At 40.5% G+C, this 22,950-nt stretch overlaps 1 protein-coding gene across 9 annotated transcripts in view; it reads right to left on the reverse strand.

Moving 5' to 3' along the window:
• The window catches only part of adgrl1a (adhesion G protein-coupled receptor L1a), a 229,203-nt gene that overhangs the window by 99,776 nt on the left and 106,477 nt on the right, over positions 1-22,950 (reverse strand). For all 9 annotated transcript variants that reach the window (XM_077555695.1, XM_077555697.1, XM_077555698.1 and 6 more), the window contains one exon: positions 19,482-19,628. In XM_077555695.1, coding sequence (XP_077411821.1) covers positions 19,482-19,551 — 70 coding nt within the window. In that variant the 5' untranslated portion in view covers positions 19,552-19,628. The remainder of the gene's footprint in view (positions 1-19,481; positions 19,629-22,950) is intronic.

The following is a 22,950-nucleotide window of genomic DNA, read 5'->3' on the forward strand; positions in this document are numbered from 1 at the left end:
CTCTAATCTTTATTTTGGTAGGTTCCATGTTTTTATAGCAATAGAACACAATATTCTGTGGGGCTTGCAAAATCAATCAAAAGTAAAACAACCGGGAGCGAAGGGGGTTGCTTCAGTGAAAATGGCTGGGAGTGAATGAGATAGGATCTTTAAAGACCCTATGACATTTATAGAAATATGTTTTAACTCAAATGAGACATTTACCAACACTACAGAGTGTAAAAGGACGGGCACCAATAAGTAAACTTTATTAGTCTTTGCCCTGTCAAGTCAAGGTGCCACTGTTGTTTCCCCCGATGGCATTAACGAGGAATATTAAAGGTGGCGTGTGTTCAACAGGACATATACTTGTGGAGCTCGCCGGCCAACTTGTTAGGCGGCCGGTTGGCTTTCTGGGCCCGTAATGTGACGAGCCGCTCTTAGCCCTCCTGTCTGCTCCAGCAGTTATCTCTTAATGCTTCTCATTAGCATTGCACTCAAGCATAGCAGCTCAGAACATTCATGCCAAAGCAGTGTCAGGAAGTTGAGGAAGTCAGGGGCCCGCTTCGTCTCCTAACCCCTTTGTCCTTAGAGTGACCTCCACGCTGGCCAAGAAAACGTCTCATCACACAGTCACGGGGGACAGCGATAGGGATCCCGACGCAGCCGAGAAGCGACCGTGGCAATTCATCAGCTTAGCGGCCCCGGATCTTAGCCACTCACTTAGTGCGCTAAGTTAGCCTAATGAGTCGCCAGAGCTCGGCCTGTCAACGCTGACGAGGCCGGGCGACCGCGGCTACGACTGTCACATCCGCGCACTCGCCTTCGAGCTGAGGAGCTGCGACATCCCGAGACAAACCGAAAAGCTTGTGGCCAAAAGTATTGGGACACTAGGTCATTAAACCAACAAAAAAATGCAAATAAATACAGAGTCAATGTCCCCTTTGTAGTTTTAACAGCTTCCACTCTTTTGGAAGGCCGACAGAACTTTGGAGTGGGGTCAGGGGGAATTTTTGCCCAGCGTGTGACAGGGTTGAGGTCAGGGTTCACATAAATCATGCCCAATCTGTTCGATCTTCAGCACAGTGAGGTAGTGGTTAGCACTCGTACTCATGCTTCCCTCCACATTCAAAAACATGCACAACTGTTTCTAGACACGTCACACAAGGAAGCGGTGACAGCGCCGACGAAGGCTGGAGTGACAGCCAAATCTATCAGCAGGTAAGAGATTTTGCTTGACTAGACAAAACAAAAGTTTGAAAAAAAAAGAACCCTAAAATCTCAGAATGAAGACAAAATTCAACGATGGGTTTATACTGTTCAGTTTTCTGCGGGTCCTTTTTGCCTTTTGGGCGCTTTTCCATTCTCATAAAAAGATTATTAATATTTTACTTTGAGTAAATGAAATGCTTATTATAAAACCAGTTCAGCATAGATTATGGTATTCCTTCTTACAAGGACCCAAAATCACCCTCCAATGTTTTTTTTTCTTTTTCCCCTCCAGGAATAATTAACTTATTTTGTCCCTTTAAATGAGGACCCCAAGGCAAATGTTCCGTTCCAAATGCACATATTTGCCATTTAAATGGAAATAAATAGAACTACACCTTCATTATTGACTAAATTGAATTGGAGTATAAATCTAAAGCTAAAGATACAGTGTCGCAATGGAATCAGTGGTTTTCATTTATTTATTTATTTTATTTATTTATTTTATTTATTTTTGTCTCAATATCACATTTCACCTTGTTAGCGTGTAGGTAGTGTTGTACACTTAAGAAAAAAATAGTCCCTATAAACGAGTGACATCACTCTTTTGGAGGGAACCTAAAAGAAGGGAGGTGAGTGTAAACATTGTCAGAATATTTTTTTTGGGGGGTCGTTGTTACATTTTAGGATTAACCTGTAGGTTGTACTCTTAAAGTTTCACCTTGTTAAATTATGATAAAAAAATATATATTTAAATCCCAAACTTGCTTGTTATATACTAACTTAAAGTTTTTGGTGAACAGATATCCAGCTAAAATTGGTTGGTTAACAGAGCATTGGCTAATTTCAATTGGAAAAAATTCCACTTTGTTCTATTACAGAATGTAAATTCTATCTCAGTCAGAATTGTTATTTATTAAAGTTTTTAGCAGCATGAGCACTACCAACGCAAGTTGCAGAGGCTTAAGCATTTATCTATCTGCTATAAACATCTATTAAGAACAAAATATCTTAAATTTACTTTACACTTGTCTTAAAGTGCAACAAGTCCTCCAACAATACAGACCATATTGGTCCTTTTACCATAAACCAAAATACGACCAAGTGTTACATATTGTAGTTTAGCGACCTCTATCGGCCATGTTGAATAGCGAAGAAATACAGAACCGAGACTTAAACATGGATCGGCAGGTTGAAAGACTAACATCTATCTTACTGATCTAACAGTCCAGTGATAATCTAAGTGTTCATTTTTAGTGTTGACGAGTATGTCAATTCACCGTCATGGACTAATGGTTGGGGTTAGGATGAGGCTTTCAGTGAGGTTGTACTGTAGACCGGTACAAAACATGTAGTCAACACTAACAAAACATGTAGTCAACACTAACATAATCACTGGACAAATAGCTCAGTCAGATAACCACTCGTCTTCCTACCAGATGGACCGGGTTGAAGTCTTAGTTTTGGATATTTGCGCTATTTAACATGGCAGATGGAGATTGCTAAGCTAAAATATGCAACACTTGGTCCTAATTGGCACCTTTTCAAAACGACCTATGTAGTCGTATTTAATGGAGGACTGTCTCTAAAGTGAATAGGAGTTGTGTCCCAATACTTTTGTCCATATCATCTGTGCGCTAATTCTTGGGCCCGCCGTCTCAAACAGCCAGCTGAGACAAGATGAGGAGCGACCGAGCGGGGGAGTCACCAGCCACCCCCTCCTAGCCAGGGTCAGAACACAAGAAGAAGAAGAAGAAAAAAAAACATTGACGATGATGGAGTGCGATCACTAGAGGCTTGAGTAATATCGTAGTGAAATAAACTGCATTACAGAGCAATCCATAACATTACATCAGTCAAGGGGGAAAGAAACAAGCCCCCACTGGAAAGGAAATAAACACCCCTTGCTCCTCCAACCCGTACCAACTCAAATTTCCAAAATTACCCAAAAAACAGACTTGCAGGCAAACCTCATGCAGCTTCGACCTCCAGAACTCCCGCTTGTTGACAAACTTTGCTTTAGGGGGACCTAGCAGGCATGGCGGGGGAGATTAAGATGCCAACACACACACACACACACAAACACAAACACTTGAGAAGCGAGGCGAGACGACACGTGCTCATACTGTCAAAGCGCTTCATCGCAAGCTCTGGTGTCTAATTATGCAATAAGAAGAGAAAAAAAAATCAGCAAGGGAGGGTAGAAGACATAGCCCCAAAATAAAATAAAAAAAATCAGTCCAGCTGGTCCAAGTATGAGATGCAACCGGTGTAAAATATTTTTCCCCGAGGGAGAGAAGAGCTGTGCTACAGGCCCAGAGTGACTTTGTTTGCGACACATATCGCACAAGCAGGCAGACATCTTGCGTCTCATCGGTGCAACATGTTGGCGTAAAGGCAAGGTGGAGCAGGGAAGGGGTGGCAGGCATGGCAGGAAAGTAACGGAACACAATAAATAATAAGGCCTAGTTAGGTTAAGTAATGTACACGTTTCTTTTTTTTATATATTGTCAAGTTGGGAGAGGAAACAACAGCCTCAGCAACCTCCCTTTGGGGTAAAGACCCCAGTGGGACCGAACTTGAGACACACTGAAGTCCATTAATTGGTTAGCAGAGGAAAAAAAGGATCATCCATCCATTTTTTTTTTTTAGCACTTGTCCTCTTTAGGGTTGTGGATGGTTTGGAGGCTAACCCCAGATGACTTTGGGCAAGAGGCAAGGGTACGCCTTAAGGCACATAAAGACAAAAAAGGCATGCACAATCACATTCATGGACAATTTACTTTCTTCACTTAACCTAACAGGCACATTTTTGTACCTGCAGGAAACAACCACAAGCATGAAGAAAAGATACAAAGGCCAGAGCCAAAATTCAAACCTGATGTTCATAACTATGAAGCAGATGTGCTAACCACAAGGCCCACTGTACTGTCAAAATGGACTACTGTAAAAAACGAAAAACAACATTGAGTCATCTGAGTGCAGATCTAGTTGCACTGTTCTTTACATTCAATACAGAGTAATGATTTGCTTCTGAATCCCCATTTTTGACCTTCAAACAGCCTAGTGGGTTGTGATTAGCATTAGGCTAATTGTTTAATTTGCTTTTGACAGCACAAGTCTCCAAAAATTGTGACGAGGCAAATGTATGACGTTGCCAGGAAGGAAGAAAAAAAGAATTTTGGCTAAAAGTTTAGCTAGGCGTTGTTAAGACCGCCATGATTTGATCCCCATGTTCACTCTTTCTTTAGCTAGCTCGTACAATTGTGATTCATAAGGATTTGATTGGTTCACTTCAAAACTGATTTAAGCAGTAAGATGGATTTATTTTCATGCTCAGGTGGACATATGTGGTATGTCACCTCACATTTTCAGCAATTAAACATCTGGGAAAAAAATTCTAAGTGCATACAAAGTACAAAAGTAAAAAAAAACATGACAGTTGTGAGTAAACACTAAAAAGCAAAGTGCAAGTAAACTTCATATTTCTTCCCTCCTGGAAGTTACAATGAAAATTCTCCCTTACAAAGCTTAAAAAGGACCTTATTTTTTCAATTTCCATGACCCCAAACATCAGATTTAAAAGTTGAAGACGCTGGCTTCATTATGCAGCAGCTGCTCGCTTTAGTCGCCATGTTTGTTTGGTCGCTCTTGGTCCATATGCAAATTACATGTCTCTCCGATGAACTATAACATCAGGCAAGCGATGATCGTTAGATACAAATAAAAGCAACCAGCTGCAAGTAGCTCAGTGTAATAAAGCAAAAGTAGTGTTATAAACAAAAATATTCAAGTAAAAGTAAAAATTAGGTTGCAACGCTCGGCTCAACTAGTCTGAAAAGTACAATTTACCCCAAAAGTTACTTAAGTAATTGTAACTGAGTAAAAGCAGCACGTCTCTGTGCCTGAGAGAGACGGAGTGCTAGTGCGAAAGTCAGGATTGAGCAAGAGGAGAGGCTAGCAGCCGAGAGGCAAAGTGCGGAGGCGAGCGAGGGCGAGGCTCCCTGTCAGAAAAATGCCCGCGCATTCGCAAGAGTTGCAAATCGCATCCAGAGACCTGTTAGGGAAGATGAGTGTCAAAGCTCGGGCCTGCCGCCGCATTAGACACTTAATTAACCTCCTTAGACGCCGGGCCAAAGCCTTGGCTGCGCGGACACTGTGTGTATCGGAGTGCGTGCTAATATTTGAGCTTCAGCAGTGGGTGTCTACGAGTCAGCCCATTCCTTTTGCAATATGTATGCCACTTGATTGTGCAGTAATCCCCGCGCTCATGACCTCAAATTTATGCTCGGACCAATAAATCACACTTAGCAGTATAACGCTTGTTGAACTCTCCCATCGTCGGACGCCGTCCTACTTGGCCCCCTTTTAACCCTGTTTTCGTCACCTAAACCTAAATGCCTAATTAAATTTTATTTTCCAGAAGATACATTTATACATTTGCATTTAACTGCCTCACTCTTTAGATGCCTCTGCCTCATCTTGGACAGTCTTCCAAGATCCACAACTAAGGTTACCTATGCAACATTTTCAGTTTCAAAACAATATCAAGTGCAGCCTGCATTTAAAAGTATGTTTAAAAATAGATCCCTTTGCAGATGATAACAAAACAAATACATCCAGATAAAAAGACATTTGTACGTCAAGAATTTCTTTTTTAACCTTATAGTAGTCAAGAAGCAGGACAAGCACTTTGAAAATAAGGAGAAATGTAATGTCCAGAGCCACTTTCAAGCAACTGTCGTGAAGACAAATCCATATCCCATACCAGTGAGACACCCTTCTCATGATGACAGAGCCACAGTTAATCAGAGCTGCATAGAGTTTTGCTGGATGCACAGATTTGTGTTAACTAAGAGCTTTTGCCTCTAATTGCTCAGATTTGTATTGGTAACGTATCCATATGCCCACATACACACAGTGTAGCATATGAAGTACACTCTAAAAACAGTTGGGTCATAAATAACCCAGCTATGGGTCAAAAATGGACCGATCCGCAGTTCGGACTCAAAGTTGGGTCAAGGAATGGGTCTTTTAGTGTAAAACAACTCATAAATATTGGTCAGATCCTTTACTTGGGTCAAACAATTGGGCCATTTTGTATTTAACAACCCAGAAAGTTGGGTCAAATTGACCCATAAAGTGGATCGATCCATTTTTTATCCATATTTGGGTTACTTTTGACCCAACTGTTTTTAGAGTGTACTGCCATCATAGGTGAAAATGATTTAGTTGTCTTAGCAGGTGCTTGCTGCTTTACCGCTCTGGACCCCGTACTTGCAAATAAAAAGCACTGTAGTGGAGGTTCAATCAGTAATCAGGAACTCTATAAAATCGGTCTGATTTCAGCAAGGATAGGAAAAGGGTCTGTATTGACCTTGCACTATTTTGTCTATAGCATTTTCAAACATAATATCAAGAGCGCCCAAGAAATGTTTTAAATTGTAAAAAACAACAACAACAAAAAACACAACATGTCCCCAAAGTTACACTTGCTCAAGAAGGCAGCTATCACACGACAGCACAAACAGCCCGGCAGCCTTTTTGTACGAGCTATGTTTGAAGTGTTTGAATCAATGCGCACAAGCTAACATACACATAACAAACACTGGCACACGCTGATACCGCAAACACGTAAACAACCCCCCACCACCACCAAAAAAAGTCACACATACAAACACGGAACACGTGGGAGAGCCGAGCGTCATCTTCAAAAAGAACAGCTTGAAAAGAAAGCACCGCCATGTTGCCGCTGCCTCGCCCTTCCTCCCCCGACTCCCGATACATGTTCAAAGGCCGTCCATTAACCTTTGGCTCACACAGCCCCCCGTGTGATCCACCGCTCTCAGCCCAGGGCTTTGAAACCCCCGCACGAAGCTCGGGCGCTAGTAGGTGAAGGCAAAAACGTGCAATGGAGATGCGACAACCGCGAGAGACGTGCGTTTACAGCAAACCGCCGGGAGGTGAGGACAGGATGACAGGAAAGTGTTTTGGGGCGAGGGCTGCCACATCATCATGTAATCATAGGCGAGGTGAGAAAAGAGAGAATGGATGAAAAGTCGAAGAAGTGACAAGCCTGCTGCTATTGTTAATGTGATGAGGAGGCAACGGGGAGCTCCAGATAACAAATTTGGCAGCCGGAGGTGCCTCAAACTTCAAGAACAGCGCCAAAAAAAAAAAAAGTAGTCAAATAAGAGCGTGTTAGAGCAAGTCCGCTCATTTAATAATACATACAGACAAGTCTGTCTGCACGCAAAACAAACAAATGCATGAATGTTATAGTGAGCTACAAAATGGCTTGGTTGGCAAATGTTGACATTGATTTTGCAGTTCAGGATTGGCTTGGATTAAGATTTTATGAATACAGTACTTATCGATCCGGTGCCTTAACGGTATTCTTATCAGTACCATTTAAAAAAATATTTTTTTTTTTAAACACAATCTTTTTTTAATGATTTAACATGTATTGCAACTGCAACAGTAATGTAAAAAAATAAAAACAAAGGTTGACAGAAAAATAGATGTTTTGAAGCAATAATAACATTTTCCCACTTGCATATGATGCACGTTTGTCCTAATTGTGTTGTACCCCAAACATTTTAACGTTTGGTTGCATTTATGGCAACATGCCCTGGCCCTGTGTCCAAATTCTCAAGGCTGGGTCCTCCGAAGGCCGAATTTGTCGGCGCGACTGGACAAGCACGCACAGCTGGACTGTCAATGCTGCTTGTCTGTAGCACAGTGACAGAAAGTCCATTCAAGGCCAGAGTCAACCTTCATAAAGCGAAACCAAATTTTCGAATGTTTGACCGAATCCCTCCATTCTTCTTCAGGCATGAATAGTCAACCCACGACTAATCAAACTTATACATTCGTGTAACTATTGGATCGACTGCTTATCGATTACACAGACTTGTGTGTTTATGACTGTTTTGTTGAGCTAAGCAGAGCTTAAACGCTCGGATGCAAGGGTAGCAATATCACAATAGAGGCCTTGACATCCTCCAGGTGTTGCCAACGTGGTGTTGCCCCGTCTTTTGGCAATTTGCTACTTATGAATTCAAATATTCACAGATAATTTTTTCTGTTAACTCTTTGACTGCCAAAAACGTTAAATGACGTTTAGTAAAAACCTACGGAGGGCTGCCAAGGACGTTAAAAGACGTTCTCCAATTTTTTAATTTTTTTTTTGGGGGGGGAAACGGGTGGAGGAAAGCCTTGGCCAGCTGTGGTGAAAGTTTCAAGCAGATCTAGTTAGCCTAATGACTATTTTTGGCCCCTAGATGGCAGCAATGACTCTCTTTTGACAAGATTGGGTAGGCGTCAGTAGAAGACGTGAGGCGGAGCTAGAGGGGACAATGGCTGGGGAAGGGAAGAGAACATGGCGACCGGTTGCAAGCAGCACACGCTCGAGCATTTTTTTTCAAAGACGAAAAGCATCGACCAACGCTATAAAGAGCACATTGCTGACGATGACGATCATCATCAATGATGATGATAGTGACTCTGAGGTTGGAAGCGTTGACGCGGCAGTAGAAGACGTGAGGTGGAGCTAGATGGCGGAGGAAGCAAACAATGGCGACCGGTTGCAAGCAGCTCACACTTGGGAATTTTTTTCAAAGACAAAAGGCATTGACCAACGCTAAAGAGCACATTGATGACGACGATGATCATCATCGATGATGATGATGGTGACTCCGAGGTTGACGCCGAAGTTGGAAGCGCTGACGCGGCGGCTATGGCGACGTCATAAAGGTTCACGGGCTAGCGATGCTAACACCGGAAAACGCGGAGCACAACCGAGCACGCTCAGGCGGACGTTCAATCGGACGACCAAGAGTGCCCCGAGTCCAATGCATATTCATCGGAGTAGTGGGTACAGTCTGCTACTTGCTATTCCCCGGAAAAAAGGCAGTCAAGAAAGTGTAACGTCTACACGTGAAAGGGGCCATCGCAGTGAAACTACTCTGTTGTGCAAATCCTGCTCCCTCTCCTTGCAGTGTTACAAAAAAAAAAACTGTATTTGAAACATCCACATAATTGTAAATAGTACCACAGTTGCACACATTTGTAAATAGTTTGCAAAATTGTTTTGTCAAATTGTTACACTGTTGAATGGAAATAAACGTATTTTGCAATCTAAAAACACTTTTTCATTGTTGGTGGTGGTGTATTACAGAAGTAAAGCACTACTTAGGTGTTTGTGGCATCATTCATGGAAAAAAAAAGGTGTCAAATTCACTGGAGTGCATGAAATAATATTGTTTCACAAAAAGCTTGATTTCTCCGTATTTTGTTTCAAAACAGAGCATTTGGGTGAAACTAACATTTTTTACTGTTGATTACTGAAGAACGGAATAAGGTAGAGACAAACTTTTTTTCTGATGAAAGATGAGAGTTTAATCTTTCATTTGGTAGTATGTGTGTTTTCATAGTCCAAACACAACATTTTCTGTGGACCTTGAAAGATCAGTCAAAATGCTTAAATCGGCTGGCACTGGCGGCATCCCGTTTCTGAAAACGTCTGGCAGTCAAAGAGTTAAGTGCTGAAAAACTAAATTTTTGTGATAGTTCTCAGAATCTCGACGTACTGACAAAAGAGTCATTCACTTACTCTCGCTAGGGCTATGCACAATTCTATGACAGAATAAAGGTCTGTATGACAAAATAAGAATCTCAAATAAAAGAACCTAAAATACAGGATGAAAGAGTTATAATTACAGGAACATAGTAACTACATAGGAAACTGACAACTTCATCATCACAAGGGACATAGCAATTGCATTGTAGCTGACAACATAAACATCATAACAACACAATGATGCCATGAGCCAATCCGAAACACAGTTTTAACTACGGTAGTGCCTTTGTGGTACCATTTTTTGAAGGGGGATGGTTGCACTTTACATGGACCATAAATTGTTGAAAACAAAGAATGTCTTACTGGGCTGTCTTAAAGTACTCATTTTACGTCATTTTAATGGTTTGTATAAAAATAGTTGGGTCTCTGTGTGTCTACCCACACATCAAGGGCTACATCTCTCTGCACATGACTGGGGAAGCGAGGCTAGTATCTTCTAATTCTTGTTAATTTCAAACCTGGGAACTGTTTTAAATTGTGAAAATGTTGCATGCTGGCTCCGAAGTTTGGACACACGCATTCAGTTAGCATAAGTAGATGTTTCCAAACATTTAACTGGTGACAAATAATGTCATGAATTCATCAAAACTCATTAGGGACATGTCATTTGTGGCCTTGTTGATATTTTAAATCCTTTTATATGCACACACAGCTTTGTACTGTGTCTTTCAGCATTTCAGATGTGATGTTTACCTTCTTTTTGTATGCTAAAGTGAACTCAGCCATAAACTTATGCACGACTATTCATTATTCCCATGCCAACCTTTCATTTACACACATTAGCATGCAGATTAAAATAATAATTAAGTGTGTATGCGTTGCTTTGTTAGTGCCAGTTCACAGGAGAGAGATGTAGCGTATACAGTATGTCAGACTTTCTTGAGGGGGGCTACACTGAATATATGTATCAACAAATGTATTTTTAATTTTAAAGTGCATCGGGAAGGTTGACCCTTCTATCAGATAGAAGAGCTTTTAACAAGCGTGTTGCCATAAGAGTAGTTAAGTGCAGTAGACGAAAGTATGTTTTCTATACATTTACTTAAAAGATGCCGACAACTGTAGACCAAAGTGATGCAAATGTAAAAATAACAAAAACAAATAAGAAGGCATTGCAGCTCCATCGCTTAGTGAATTAATAAATCAACAGAAGCTATAGCAAGGTTAGCGGCATCTCCTCCCATAATGTTATTACTACTCGACTGCCAGGAAATCAATTGTGTTATGAATTAAGAGGGTCGACGGAATTACATTTTCAATATTATCCAATTTACAGTGAATGTGTGTTGCTCAGCTGCTTAATGGAAGTTGTTTTGAGGGGAACTTTTCTGTACATTTTCAATTTGATCCTCTAGTATCACTCAAATCATGCTACCAACATAGCATTCGTAGCAAACGTCGGCTTATTTACATTGCTAATTCTAGCTTAGCATTGCTAGCCCTGCTATTTTGTTGAACATTCATCATAAATACACATGTTCATAATTACATTCTATTAAGAATGGCCACGTTTGAGAAATGTGCACATTGATTGTCAATTGCTTGCTTTTAATTCAGGTGTTGTTTTTAAACTGATCTGCTGCCGTAATCAAGATACAACCATGAAAAGTGGAGCAGAGCAAACGTAAAACATTAATAACGCAGGAGATCCAATAATAATTTTTCCCGCTGTACATTTATTTATTATAAATCCGGTTTGATCACACTTCTAATAGAAGGGTTTAGAAGAGTTTGTTTATGTATTGCATCTCTAAGTAAAGGCATGATTTTGATGTCCACATTTGTGCAAAAGTACCTATAATCAAGTGTCCAGTGATACAGTATATCTACAGTAGATACAATGTGGGCGCATGTGAATAATAGAAAAAGTAATTGAAAAAAAACACCGGCGAGGACAGTTATATTATACAAGATGAAACTAGTAAGCCATTTCCCACCCTGGCGTAGAACACAAGTAAGACGCATGAGCATACGTGAGCGCATTTGCAAATTGAAACATGTCACAAGCATTATGTGGCGAAATTACTTACAAATAGCCTTATAATGGCCATTCTGCCATCGCGGTGAAATAGCGCACGGCGACGCGCGTCACAGCAAGGTTAGCAGCATGCTAAATGAAAGCCAGGCTTTCGGGGGAGGGGCTCCATCACATACACCGCAGCAGGCCTGCCATGTTTGCCCCATTAGGCAAGCCTAATGGACTTTCAGAGGGACGTTGGGTGTATGCGTTCGGGGGGGGCTCGACGTCCCGAACAATCGATGGAATGTTGGGCTTTTGTCAGGTAACGTGTCATTCTGTCAGGAAGCTCCACGCTTGTGGGCAGGTCGGTGGAGAGTGGCATAGTTTATCATTAGCCTGCATGTGGTCCATACAACTTTGCTGTTTCTTCACATTAGCTTCTTGCGCTAGCCACTGCTGACTGGTTAGCCTAACACAACGTAAAAATGTGTGTTTAATGATTCCATTTCATTTCATACTTGTTAAATTCCTCATTTATTTTTAAATATGAGTGTTAGATTGCTTTAGTGTTTATAATGTAGTATGTGGGTTAACTTCTGCTTTTACTTCATGACAACAATGTGAAAATTAGCTACTTAAATCAATGCTTGTCTTCAGTAAACCTGAGATGCATGTTTTTGGAGGAAGCCATACCCCCTCCATACTGTAGAACTGTAAGGCAGATGTGACAACCACTCACCACCATTCCACCCCTGGAATGAATTATATAAAATCTACATGTGTAATTGATCTCAAAGAGAGATGTGGACCAATTCGACCAGAGGCGGATTATAGTCAAACTATAGGCTATAATATTAGGTTTAAAAAGACAAAAGGGGCCAGCGTTCACATTACACAGTGAAGACAAGTGTGATGAACCTGCAGCTTCCTAAATCAGATCTGATTAACTAGTTTAAAAGGTGCTCGTCACATCGCAAAATGGCCTATTCGACTAAATTCCATCTCCATTGTTCTTATTCCTCTCTCCTCTTGGTCCTCGGGTCATAGCAATAAAAGGGAATTAAATAAATTAATTAAAATTGTGCGGCCTAAATGAGCAGCTCGGTGCTGCGGGGGCGAGCGTGGATCTTTTTACATACACGTGTGCCGGAGTCCATTAGCAGGAGAAAAGAATTGCGCTGGCGCTTCAGGGCTGGATACACGTTCAATTGATAACAAATGCATTATTAATGCTGTCTGAGGGGTCAGTTCGCATAGCCGGCTGCCTTGTACCCTCTCAAATGCGCTACACGCAGGCAAGACGGAAGACCTCGCTAGACCTCAGTTTAGCCGGTACCTTCTTCACATAGCTGCTGCAGCATATGCGGCACCACTTGTTATCTTGCAGGTAGTGGTTTTATTAGCCTCTGAGATCATGCAACATAGTGAGTCTGAGGTCATAACAGAAGATTTGTTACTCAGCCACATTTGCCTTTCACACAGAACTAATATTTAAATAGAATATATAATAATAATATAATAAATATTTTCACACAGCATTTTGCACTCACATAACCGGTTAATGTGAAAATGTAAAAATTGCTTTCAACTAGTGTTAATTTGATCTGCCATTTTTTAGTTTTAGTCCGGTTTCATTCCTGCTTGTTAGTTTTTAATCATAGTTAGTCAACCTAATCCTATTAGTTCTCCTCATTCTATTATTTAATCAATTTTTAGTCGACTATAAATCTAGCATTTATTAGTCAATTTTATTTCGTCTAGTTTTAATCAACGAAAACTGTCAACATTTTAGTCTAGTTTCAGTAAGGACAATCATTTTACCCATGTGTGTGTGCGTGTGTGTGAGTGTGTGTGTGTGTGTGTATATGTATATATATATATATATATATATATATATATATATATACACAGATATCAACAAGTTGCTACTATGGCTTCATGCTATGAGCTAGTAAATTAGCCAGCATTAGTTAGCAGTCGGATTAACATTATTGTTAGAACGTTATAGCCGTTGGATTACTGTTACGTTATAACTATAATGTCTGTCTCATGTGTCGCTAGCTGCAGGTTTCAAAGGGCCGGGGGGGGGGGGGGGGGGGAAGTTCACTGTGTGTCACATGACATTGTCACAGAAAAAACATTTTACAAAATCATATATTTATCTAAAATGTCCATCTTTTTTTTTATTTATTATATATTTTTTAAAATAGATTTGTTTCTCTTTTTTGAGAGAGAGCTCAGTATTGTCCATTTGGTAATCTTACTGATTCGACATATCATCATCATTGCTCTCTCTCTCTCTCTTAATTTTTTTTCTCTTTTTCTTTTTTTGTATGTGCGTGAGTATGTGCATGTGCGGGCGTGTGTATGCATGTGTGCGTGCGTGTGAGTGTCTACTCATTAATTCACCTAAAACCTATTAAAAATCCCATGCCGTTCACCTAAACCGAATACTTCAGAATCCAGCTAGAGTCGTGAGGATGTCAGGAGACCCGAGAAAGGATCAAAGAAAATAATGAAAAGTGAAATCCAGCACCGACCAGACATCACCTACTACCTATCGGGTTACCAACCCCAGAAACATCTAAATTCCAACAAATTAGGGAGACCTCAAGAGACCAAAGGAAAGACTGAGGAAAAGAAGGAAGGCTAGATGAAGCAGAGTAAGATCCACAGACATCAGCCTCCGCCGAGTCAATGAGCAAAGGAAGAAGCAGATTGTGTTTGAATTTCGGTAGATGCTGGTGTAGTGGATCTGGCATGCATGAAAAGGCACCCCACCGGCCCCCGCTCCCCCAACGGACCCCGCGCCAAATACATTTTAGTCGAGTTTGTATTAAGTGAAGTACATTTTCGTCTCGTCTTCATTCGACGAAAATGCATACTGATTTAGTCCCAGCTATTGTTTTTTATTGAGGGTTTTAGTCTAGTCTGTTTTTAGCCTAGTAAAAAATGTGTGTTGACGAAATTATTTTTGTTTACTTTTCGTACTTAACATTACTTTCAACACTGCCCAAACCCCATTAACCCTTCGTGTAACCAACTCAACTCAATGCACCTGTACTCAACTTCACCTAGCTGCCAAGTCATATGCATCAGAAAAACTTGGTGTGGGTGCAGTTGCATTATGTAAATATTCCTAACATTATGTAACAAAGGGGTGAAAGTGCATCACGGCTCGATCACAGGCACATTTTCAGAAATAGGCAGAGAACAAAAGATTCACAACGTTGGTTAATTTCACACTTGATGAGTGGGCAGGCACTCTACACACACAACTAATTGTATGCAAGACTTTAAAAAGTACATTTTCCATAATATGTCCCCTAAAACATTTTAGTTACAGTTCTCCTGGAATGAATGAATTTAATGTATGTTCTTTCTTTTGGGAGAACTGGTATTCCAAGCATTCTGCAATGGATTGTGCCTAACCTCGTAGGTTCCACTGTACAAACATAGGAGAACAAAACAGCGCCAGAGGGCAAACGTGTCAAAGGGGGAACGAATGTAGCGCTACGAAAGGAGCAGTACGACAACAAAGCAGCTCCTACTCGACTTGCTGGTCAACTAACACGGCGGGGGATGCTAATAGCAGTGCTGACACAAGCACAAACAACAAATATTTACATCCCGGCCCCACTCCCTCCCTCTCTCGCTCGCTCGGTTTAACTCCACTACTGCTTCATCAACTGGCACCTCACCATGGCGACCGTCCCCCTCCCCCTAACGCCCCCTCTGCTTGCTAAATGTCCGTCACCCAGAGGCTGGTTGGCACAGCGCTGGCTGGGAGCATCGCAGCAGATGGTGAGCTGCTGTCTGTGTGTTAGGCCACTAGCAGGACACCTAGCAGTCCCTACTCCTCCTCCTCCACACCCTCCAGCCTCACGCAGCCTAACCAGGTCACCTGCTGCCAGGCGTAAAAAAAACGTCACATACACACGTGGAAACATTATTTGAAATTGCAATTTGTCTCAAAATGTGTGAAGGCTGCAGAATGCAGTTGGAAATGTATGAAATGTTGAATGTAAAACAACATTTTTGGATGGATGTAAATATGCTAGATTTTTCTAGTAGTTTGAGGGAAATCCTCGTCATTCATTTTGGAATGTTGAGAAGCGCTAAATTTTTCAACCTGTGCGTGGTATTTTGATTTAAAATAGTTTTTCAATTTTTTTCTAGTAAAATTCTTCTCAAAGTAGATTTTTAAAATTGGGTGCAAAATGGTGAGTTTAAGGTCTTCATTAATTTGCAGAGCTGGGCACTTATGTTAATCATCACTTCCCAGGGATGACGACGCCCACCTTTCGGAAAGTACACAATTACGCAAATCCTCGAAAAAATACACGGACTAGGCACCGACTGAAGCACGTTTACGACCGTCGAACGGGGTGAGTACAGACGGCCCCACTCATTCCGTATATTTTTGCGAGGGTTCGCATTATAAAGCATTCGCCGAAAATGCAAAAGCGCTCAGCGAAAGGTGGGCATCGTCATCGACGAGAATTGATGATTAACGGAAGTGCTCTGTTAATTTGAAAGCTTTTTTTCTCTTGTTGAAATGTGGAATTATGGGGGAAAAGGGGAATGCTGGGAATGTGAAGAATAGTTTACAGGAGGTCCAGAATAAGCTGAATATCTTTACATTAGAATATTGGTCAATTAACGTGAATTTGTCAAATTTCTCAATTCCGTTGAATGTTTTATTTCTTGTGCAAAATTTGGAAATTCTGGTTATGTCAAAAATAATACTCTGGAATATTATCATTGTATTATGGATGTGTTATGCTTATGCTGTTACGATGTCCCTTATGATGAGTTATCATGCTTATTTATGCAGGTCAGGGGGTCACTGTGCTAAGAATGTATTAAACGTATGCAGTTACTATGTACCTTACAACGATAATGGATGATGAGAATGTTTTAGCCATAATAGCCACTTCTTAGTTTGCCGCATTTTATGTAGTTACTATGTTCCTTATGATGATAATGTGATGATTCTGGTCAATTACTATGCAGTTGCGAGTTTTGCCCAGTCAATGTATTTTGTCAGACATAATTGTGTATTGCCCTCGCGAGAATTACAAAATGACACTTTTGTCAGAATGTTTAGGTACCTTAGCCGAGATTTCTGTCAGCATGTTGAGGTTTCCTATTCCTATCTTCCCAAGCTAGTTTTCTTCCATGTCCTGCTCTCCATTGTTACTTGTATTTTTGTATATAAAGACTTTTACTTTTCCACTTCTGTGTCCTGTCTGCTTTTGAATCCAAATTCTGCCCTTCACGTGACATGGATGTCCTGAAGGAACAAAATATTTAGAATCGTTAAGAATTAGGGAATTTGAGGTGATTTTTTAAATTTATTTCTTAATTTGATTGGGGATAAAACACTATTCCCAGGCATATAATCTTTATTTTCTGTGAAAATGTAGGCCTATAATATTATTGCAGTTTACAGAGGAGTATCTGTATGTCTATATTATACTGCCCCTCATCTGGCAACATACACACCAGAAGAAGAAGCACAATATCCATGAAATTGAAGCAAAAAAGTGGCAACATGTTTAATTATTTACATTCTTTATGCCATTACTGTATATTTTATATGCTGTTCCTTTTCTTATTAAACGACACAATTGTACTGTAAGAAGAAGAATATAATCTAAAGAAAATGCTCTTCAAGCATTCACAGAATCAGTACATGAATTATCATTAATGTACACAGCTCGCAGGGACACACATATGGTAGCATTACATGCACGGATTCCCCTCTTATAGGGCGGCCACGCTCTGACTCGTCAGCAAACGTTCTCGACATTCACATATAGGCTCCCCCTAGCCTGCACCTCAGCTCACCGACACACGTTTGCGTAATCAAGTGCAGCGCCTTTCTAGCCTGGTCAGCAAGTCGATACGCTTACAAGCTACACGCCGCGGCTCACATGTAAATATTACATGCTCATTTGCAATAACCCTGGTCTGAACGCATCAGCAGCACATGTGCAACGTTACAGGGGGTCAGGGAAGCAATATATTACGCGGCTTGTAGTTTATAAATAAACAAAGGTGTGCAATATTGAATGTACAATTGCAGTCTGGTAGGAGGGGAGGAGAAAAAAACTGTATTTCATCCACCGTCCCCCTTGATTACAGCATTCATTCGCCATGGCGTGTGAATATATTCATTTTAATCAAGATTTGTATTCATTTTTGGCCAATATCAGATTGATGTTGGGACATGTTGGACCAATCCCAAACGAATCATAATGTGGTTAAGATCTACAGTGGAAAAAAATATAGCTTGCTTTCATAATTTGAGTTTGATGAATCCTGGCATTGTCATCTTTGGAATATGCCCATCAAAGACTGGGGGGTGGGGAAATCCATTCATGAGGGGAAAAAAAACATGCTGCTCATTCAGTATATGCAAGTGACACATTTTTGGAAGCCTCACATAAACATTGCGGAACACAGCCAAAATGTGACACAGCCTCCACTGGCTTGGCTAGCCAACTCTCTAACGAAGAGTGTCAATCTGGACTCACCATTTTTTTTGCTATTGTACAAGCACATCGGATTCACACTTCTTAGCTTCAAACAAAGCAGAAATATGTAAACACACAAGTACAAAAATGTATTCATCCTTTTTCATCTACACTGGTACTTTGATGAAGGAGTGCCACAAAATGTGTTTTGAAAGTTACAAGCCTCACTAGGTCTTTTTTTTGTTGTTGTTGCTTTGTGTTGACAGCCAAAATGATTAGGGATAGACCTATCAGCACCGATATTTGGCATTGTGACAAATATAGGCATTGGTCTTTTTAAGAAAATCTGATCCAATAATAGTGTGGTCATTTCAGGGAACTATTTATTCTTTAAGAGATGTTGAGAACTCTAAAACGTCTGTTTTCGTTTGACATTAAAACTAAGATAGTGGTCAGTGAAAATTTAACATTTCACATGTTTTGATATTTTAGAAAACTTTATTTACTGTAGAAAACAATAGGGAGATATTTAAGTGTTTAAATTTTCATTCAACTTTTTAAGGCATGCTGATGACCCTGAGAGCTCCCTAAACTTTTTGTCAGGATTTTTACACAAAGATGTATATTGTGTAATATATATAAAATAATATATTTAAAAATTCAATATTTTGCTAATCCAATAGTTGTTCAATATATATGCTATACATGCAATAATAAATGCTTAAAAACATTTCAATATCGGCTCTAAATATCGGTTTGCCTACTAATAACCGGTACTGGCCCTTAAAAAGACAAAAGATAAGTTTGGCAGTTGCGTTATTTGCGTGATGTTCTGAATCTGTTATTGGTCGGCTGAGTATTTGCTTGTATAACCTGTCTCACAAGTCTTTCACCTCAATAAAAATGACAAAAGTAAGAATTAGTGGCCACAAAGTAGTTACCAGATAACAGTTAGCCTAGCTTCCTATAATTCTTCTTCTACTACTTGTTCTCCTTTTGTTGTATTTTCCAGCAGTGAGGATGCCTTTCACACAGTCTTGGTACTACAACAGACGTCTGTTTTGGTGGAGGAGACTTGATTTAAGTCATTTGAAGTAAATCACATACTATAAATCAGTATAGTGTTAATCCCTCATCATATGTTGGGTCTGTCACATTTTAAAAAAACACCCTGCTTAAGCATTACATAGTAATAATCCTCCTGACGTACCTTGAGAGGACGGTGTGACGTTACTGAGAGCCAGCGCGCACGTCAACACAATCCAGACTGCGAGAGCCATGATGGATGGCGGTCGATGAAGGTGAAGCGGGGGAAGCGGATGGGTGGGCTCAGCTTACCCCTTCTCTGGGTACCAACCTAAAAGGCAGACACGGGAAGAAAAAGAGAAAATTTGTCACCATTGTTGGTTTACAGCTCGGTGTGGCGTCAGCAGTCAGGTAGATTGATGGAGATGGAGGCAGCGTCGTGGAGCATGCCACGGCGACAGCTGTCACCACAAGCGACTCGTCACTCCTCTGCAATTGGACGCTTGATTGAATCGGACATGCGACATATGTCGCGGGGCCATTAATGCAGCCATATTCAACACGTGCCCGGTATGAAAAATACTCATTGTGCGTGTCTCTGTGTGTGTGCGTGTCTCTGTGTGCGTACGTGTGGTAGTCAGTCGGCAGTGCCTCAGGACTCGCACATCTCATTTGCCTAATGAAATAAATCACAATCTGGAACTTTAGCTCTTGATTTTTTGACAGTAAAGCCTGCTCCGGCCCTCTGGGGGCTTAAAGAGCGTAAACAGCCGATACGTGACTGCTGAGGCTCACTCCTGCTGAGCTTGCCGCCACCGTCTGTGTGTGTGTGTGTGTGTGTGTGTGTGTGTGTCACTTGTTCTTTTTGGATTGTGGTGCTCTTGCAGTGGCAGGGCGACAGCTTTCAGAGGATTGCCTTCATCCCTGACATCCTCTAGTCCCTTTATTTGATGATTGCCACCGACATCCATACCAATTGTTAATACAAGTGTACTATGCAGAGAAAAGTCACCTCTCGATCAATAATAAATCAATCAGGGGTTAAGTTGGAGGACAAAGAATCTTGATGCTTCATCTTATGAAGATATTTGAGACAAGTGTATGTGTCTAACGTTTGATTGTTAATTTGCAAAAGCAACAACAACGAAATTGATTTATGTAATTTACGCTGATTTGCACCAAAATGTCAACAGTTCTTAAAAAATTTACAGAAACAAAATATATATATATTTTTTTACTTACCAACCAATTAACCAAACAACTAAAATTGGTCAATAACTAATTAGCCAGTGAACCCACTATACAGCCCACCAACCAAGTGGCCCACGACAAAGCAATGATTCTAAACAGCTAGATGGCAATTCACCTGATTAGCCGGCTAACTACGGGAGCAACCAACCAATAGGCCAAGTAACCAACTGGCCAGCTAACCAACAAAGCGTCTACCAACTAGCTGATCAAGCAAGCAACTAACTGACCAACCATTATCAAAATACTAACTAACTAACTAATTAACAACAAACCAATCGATGAGCCAACTGGCCAGCTAACCAACAATACAACTAAATAAACCAACTAACTGAGTGACATTTTTTTATTATAAAAAAAACTGTGACCATCAACTAACCAACAGACTGACCAACCAACAACTAACTGCTTAGCCAACTGGTTAACCAGCCAAAAGCAAACAAAACTGCCCAGAAAAACTGACCAACAACCAACTAACTAAACAACCGACCAAGCAATTAGCCAACCAACTGTCTGACCAACAAACGTCAAACTAAACAACCAACCGACCAAAAAGTCAACTAACTGACTGATCAACCAACGAACCAACTAGATTATCCAACTACCTGCCCGGCCATCTACCAACTACAGTAAATAACTAAATTGGATCTAAAACTGAAATAGCCACCAGTTTTACGAGGGATGTGATGGTTTCATTTGATTTTGAAAACAATTTGGCAGGTGCTCATCTCGACGCCATCCCTTCATCACACCTCATTTGGCTTTCCCTCCTCTCCTTCCTCCACGCACCCCTCCTCGCGCTGACCTTCTCTGATATTTACCCATCTCCCCGGTGGCACTGCCCGGCCCAAAGCTGCGAACTGCTGGGTGTCGCCGTGCGGATTAGTGTGCCGGGTGCGAGCGTTGACGCAGTGACGGCAAGCAAAAAACGTGAGGAGGAAGGCGTATCTTCGTCTTCTGGGTTTAAATCAAGTGTTTGTGTCAGCGCTGAGGATGACCAGCAGCTGAGCAAAAAGGCCAAGCCCGGAGGGAGTGAAAACGAGAGAAAAACAGGAGTAAAGAGACAGTAATAACTAGTAATAGATGTGCCCGAGGACGGCATCTCCCCTCCTCTCTGCAATTTAAGGCTCAGAAACCGGCCGCCTCCCGCTGAGCGAAGGCCCCTTGTTTCTTTCCCTCTCTTAAACTTCTGAGCTTTTAATAAGAAAAATCAGTCTTCCACCATCCCCACCCCACCCCCCGAGCCCACCCCCCCTTCAGTCTGTACCTTTGGACAATAGCTCTCCTGTGGCCAGATGAGGAGAGCAGGGAGGGAGGTCATAATGACAGTGGAGGGCGCGGGGAGGGAAAAGTGCGAGGTGGAAAAATGGTTTCTATTTTGTGACCCAAAAAAAGGAAAGCGAGCAAGGTGCGCTTTTAATGTAGTTGGAAGGAATGATGGATTAAAGGAAAGAACGGCATGACAAGAGGAAGCGAGGGAAAGGAGGCCACAGAAGCAAGCTGAGTTAATAGCAAACACAAGAAATGAGCTAAGGAAGTATTTTTCTGTAACAAAAAATAAACTGAGTGAGATTTTTTTCCCTCAAAAATGTGCAACTGTTCATGAAAAAAAAATCTAGAAAGAAAAAAAATTACTTATTTTTTTTTAAATAAAAATAGACTCAAAACACTATTCTTCAAAATATGATTTTCTAGAATTGTTTTGAATTTAAAAAATAAAAACAACTTTTTCCTGAGAAAAAAATTATTTTAACTTATTATTTGGAAAAAGCATTTTGCTTTGAAAAATATGTAGTTTTCAATTTTTTTCAAAAAACTGCATCTTTTTCCTGAATAAATTCCGTTGTGCTTTATTCTTAAGAAATATAATAATTTAAAAAAAATGTTTAAAAACAATGTTTATTTTCTAGAAAATACATTGTATAACTTTATTTTTGAATACATATGACAAAAAATAATATTAAGCAAAAAATTCATAAGCATTTTTATCTAAAAACATAATTTTTTAAAACTATTTTGGAACAAATAAAACTGTCCTAAAAAATATTCTGAAAAAAATCTAACTATTCTTGAAAAACACAACTGTAAGTACTGTTTTCGAAACAAGGCAATCTCGAAACTCAACTGTTTTCCTCCGATTTTTTTTTAAATTACCGGCATAAGCTTTGTAGAGGTGGTGCTCGATTTATGATGAGTTGCATTTCCCTGGCAGCACAGTGACCTGAATTTGTGCGCTAAGTCAGAACACATGACAGTCCCTCACTAACTTTATGCTAGTCAATTGGTTAAGTCATAATTACAGCTCATATTTAGAAAACACTTCAAAGGCCATGCATATAAAATAATCAGCTAAAAGAATGTGCATTCATACGTATTCTTATATCGGTGTGCAAGCTTGTTCATTA

This window comes from Vanacampus margaritifer, chromosome 2 (assembly GCF_051991255.1).
Source record: "Vanacampus margaritifer isolate UIUO_Vmar chromosome 2, RoL_Vmar_1.0, whole genome shotgun sequence".
NCBI lineage: Eukaryota > Metazoa > Chordata > Actinopteri > Syngnathiformes > Syngnathidae > Vanacampus > Vanacampus margaritifer.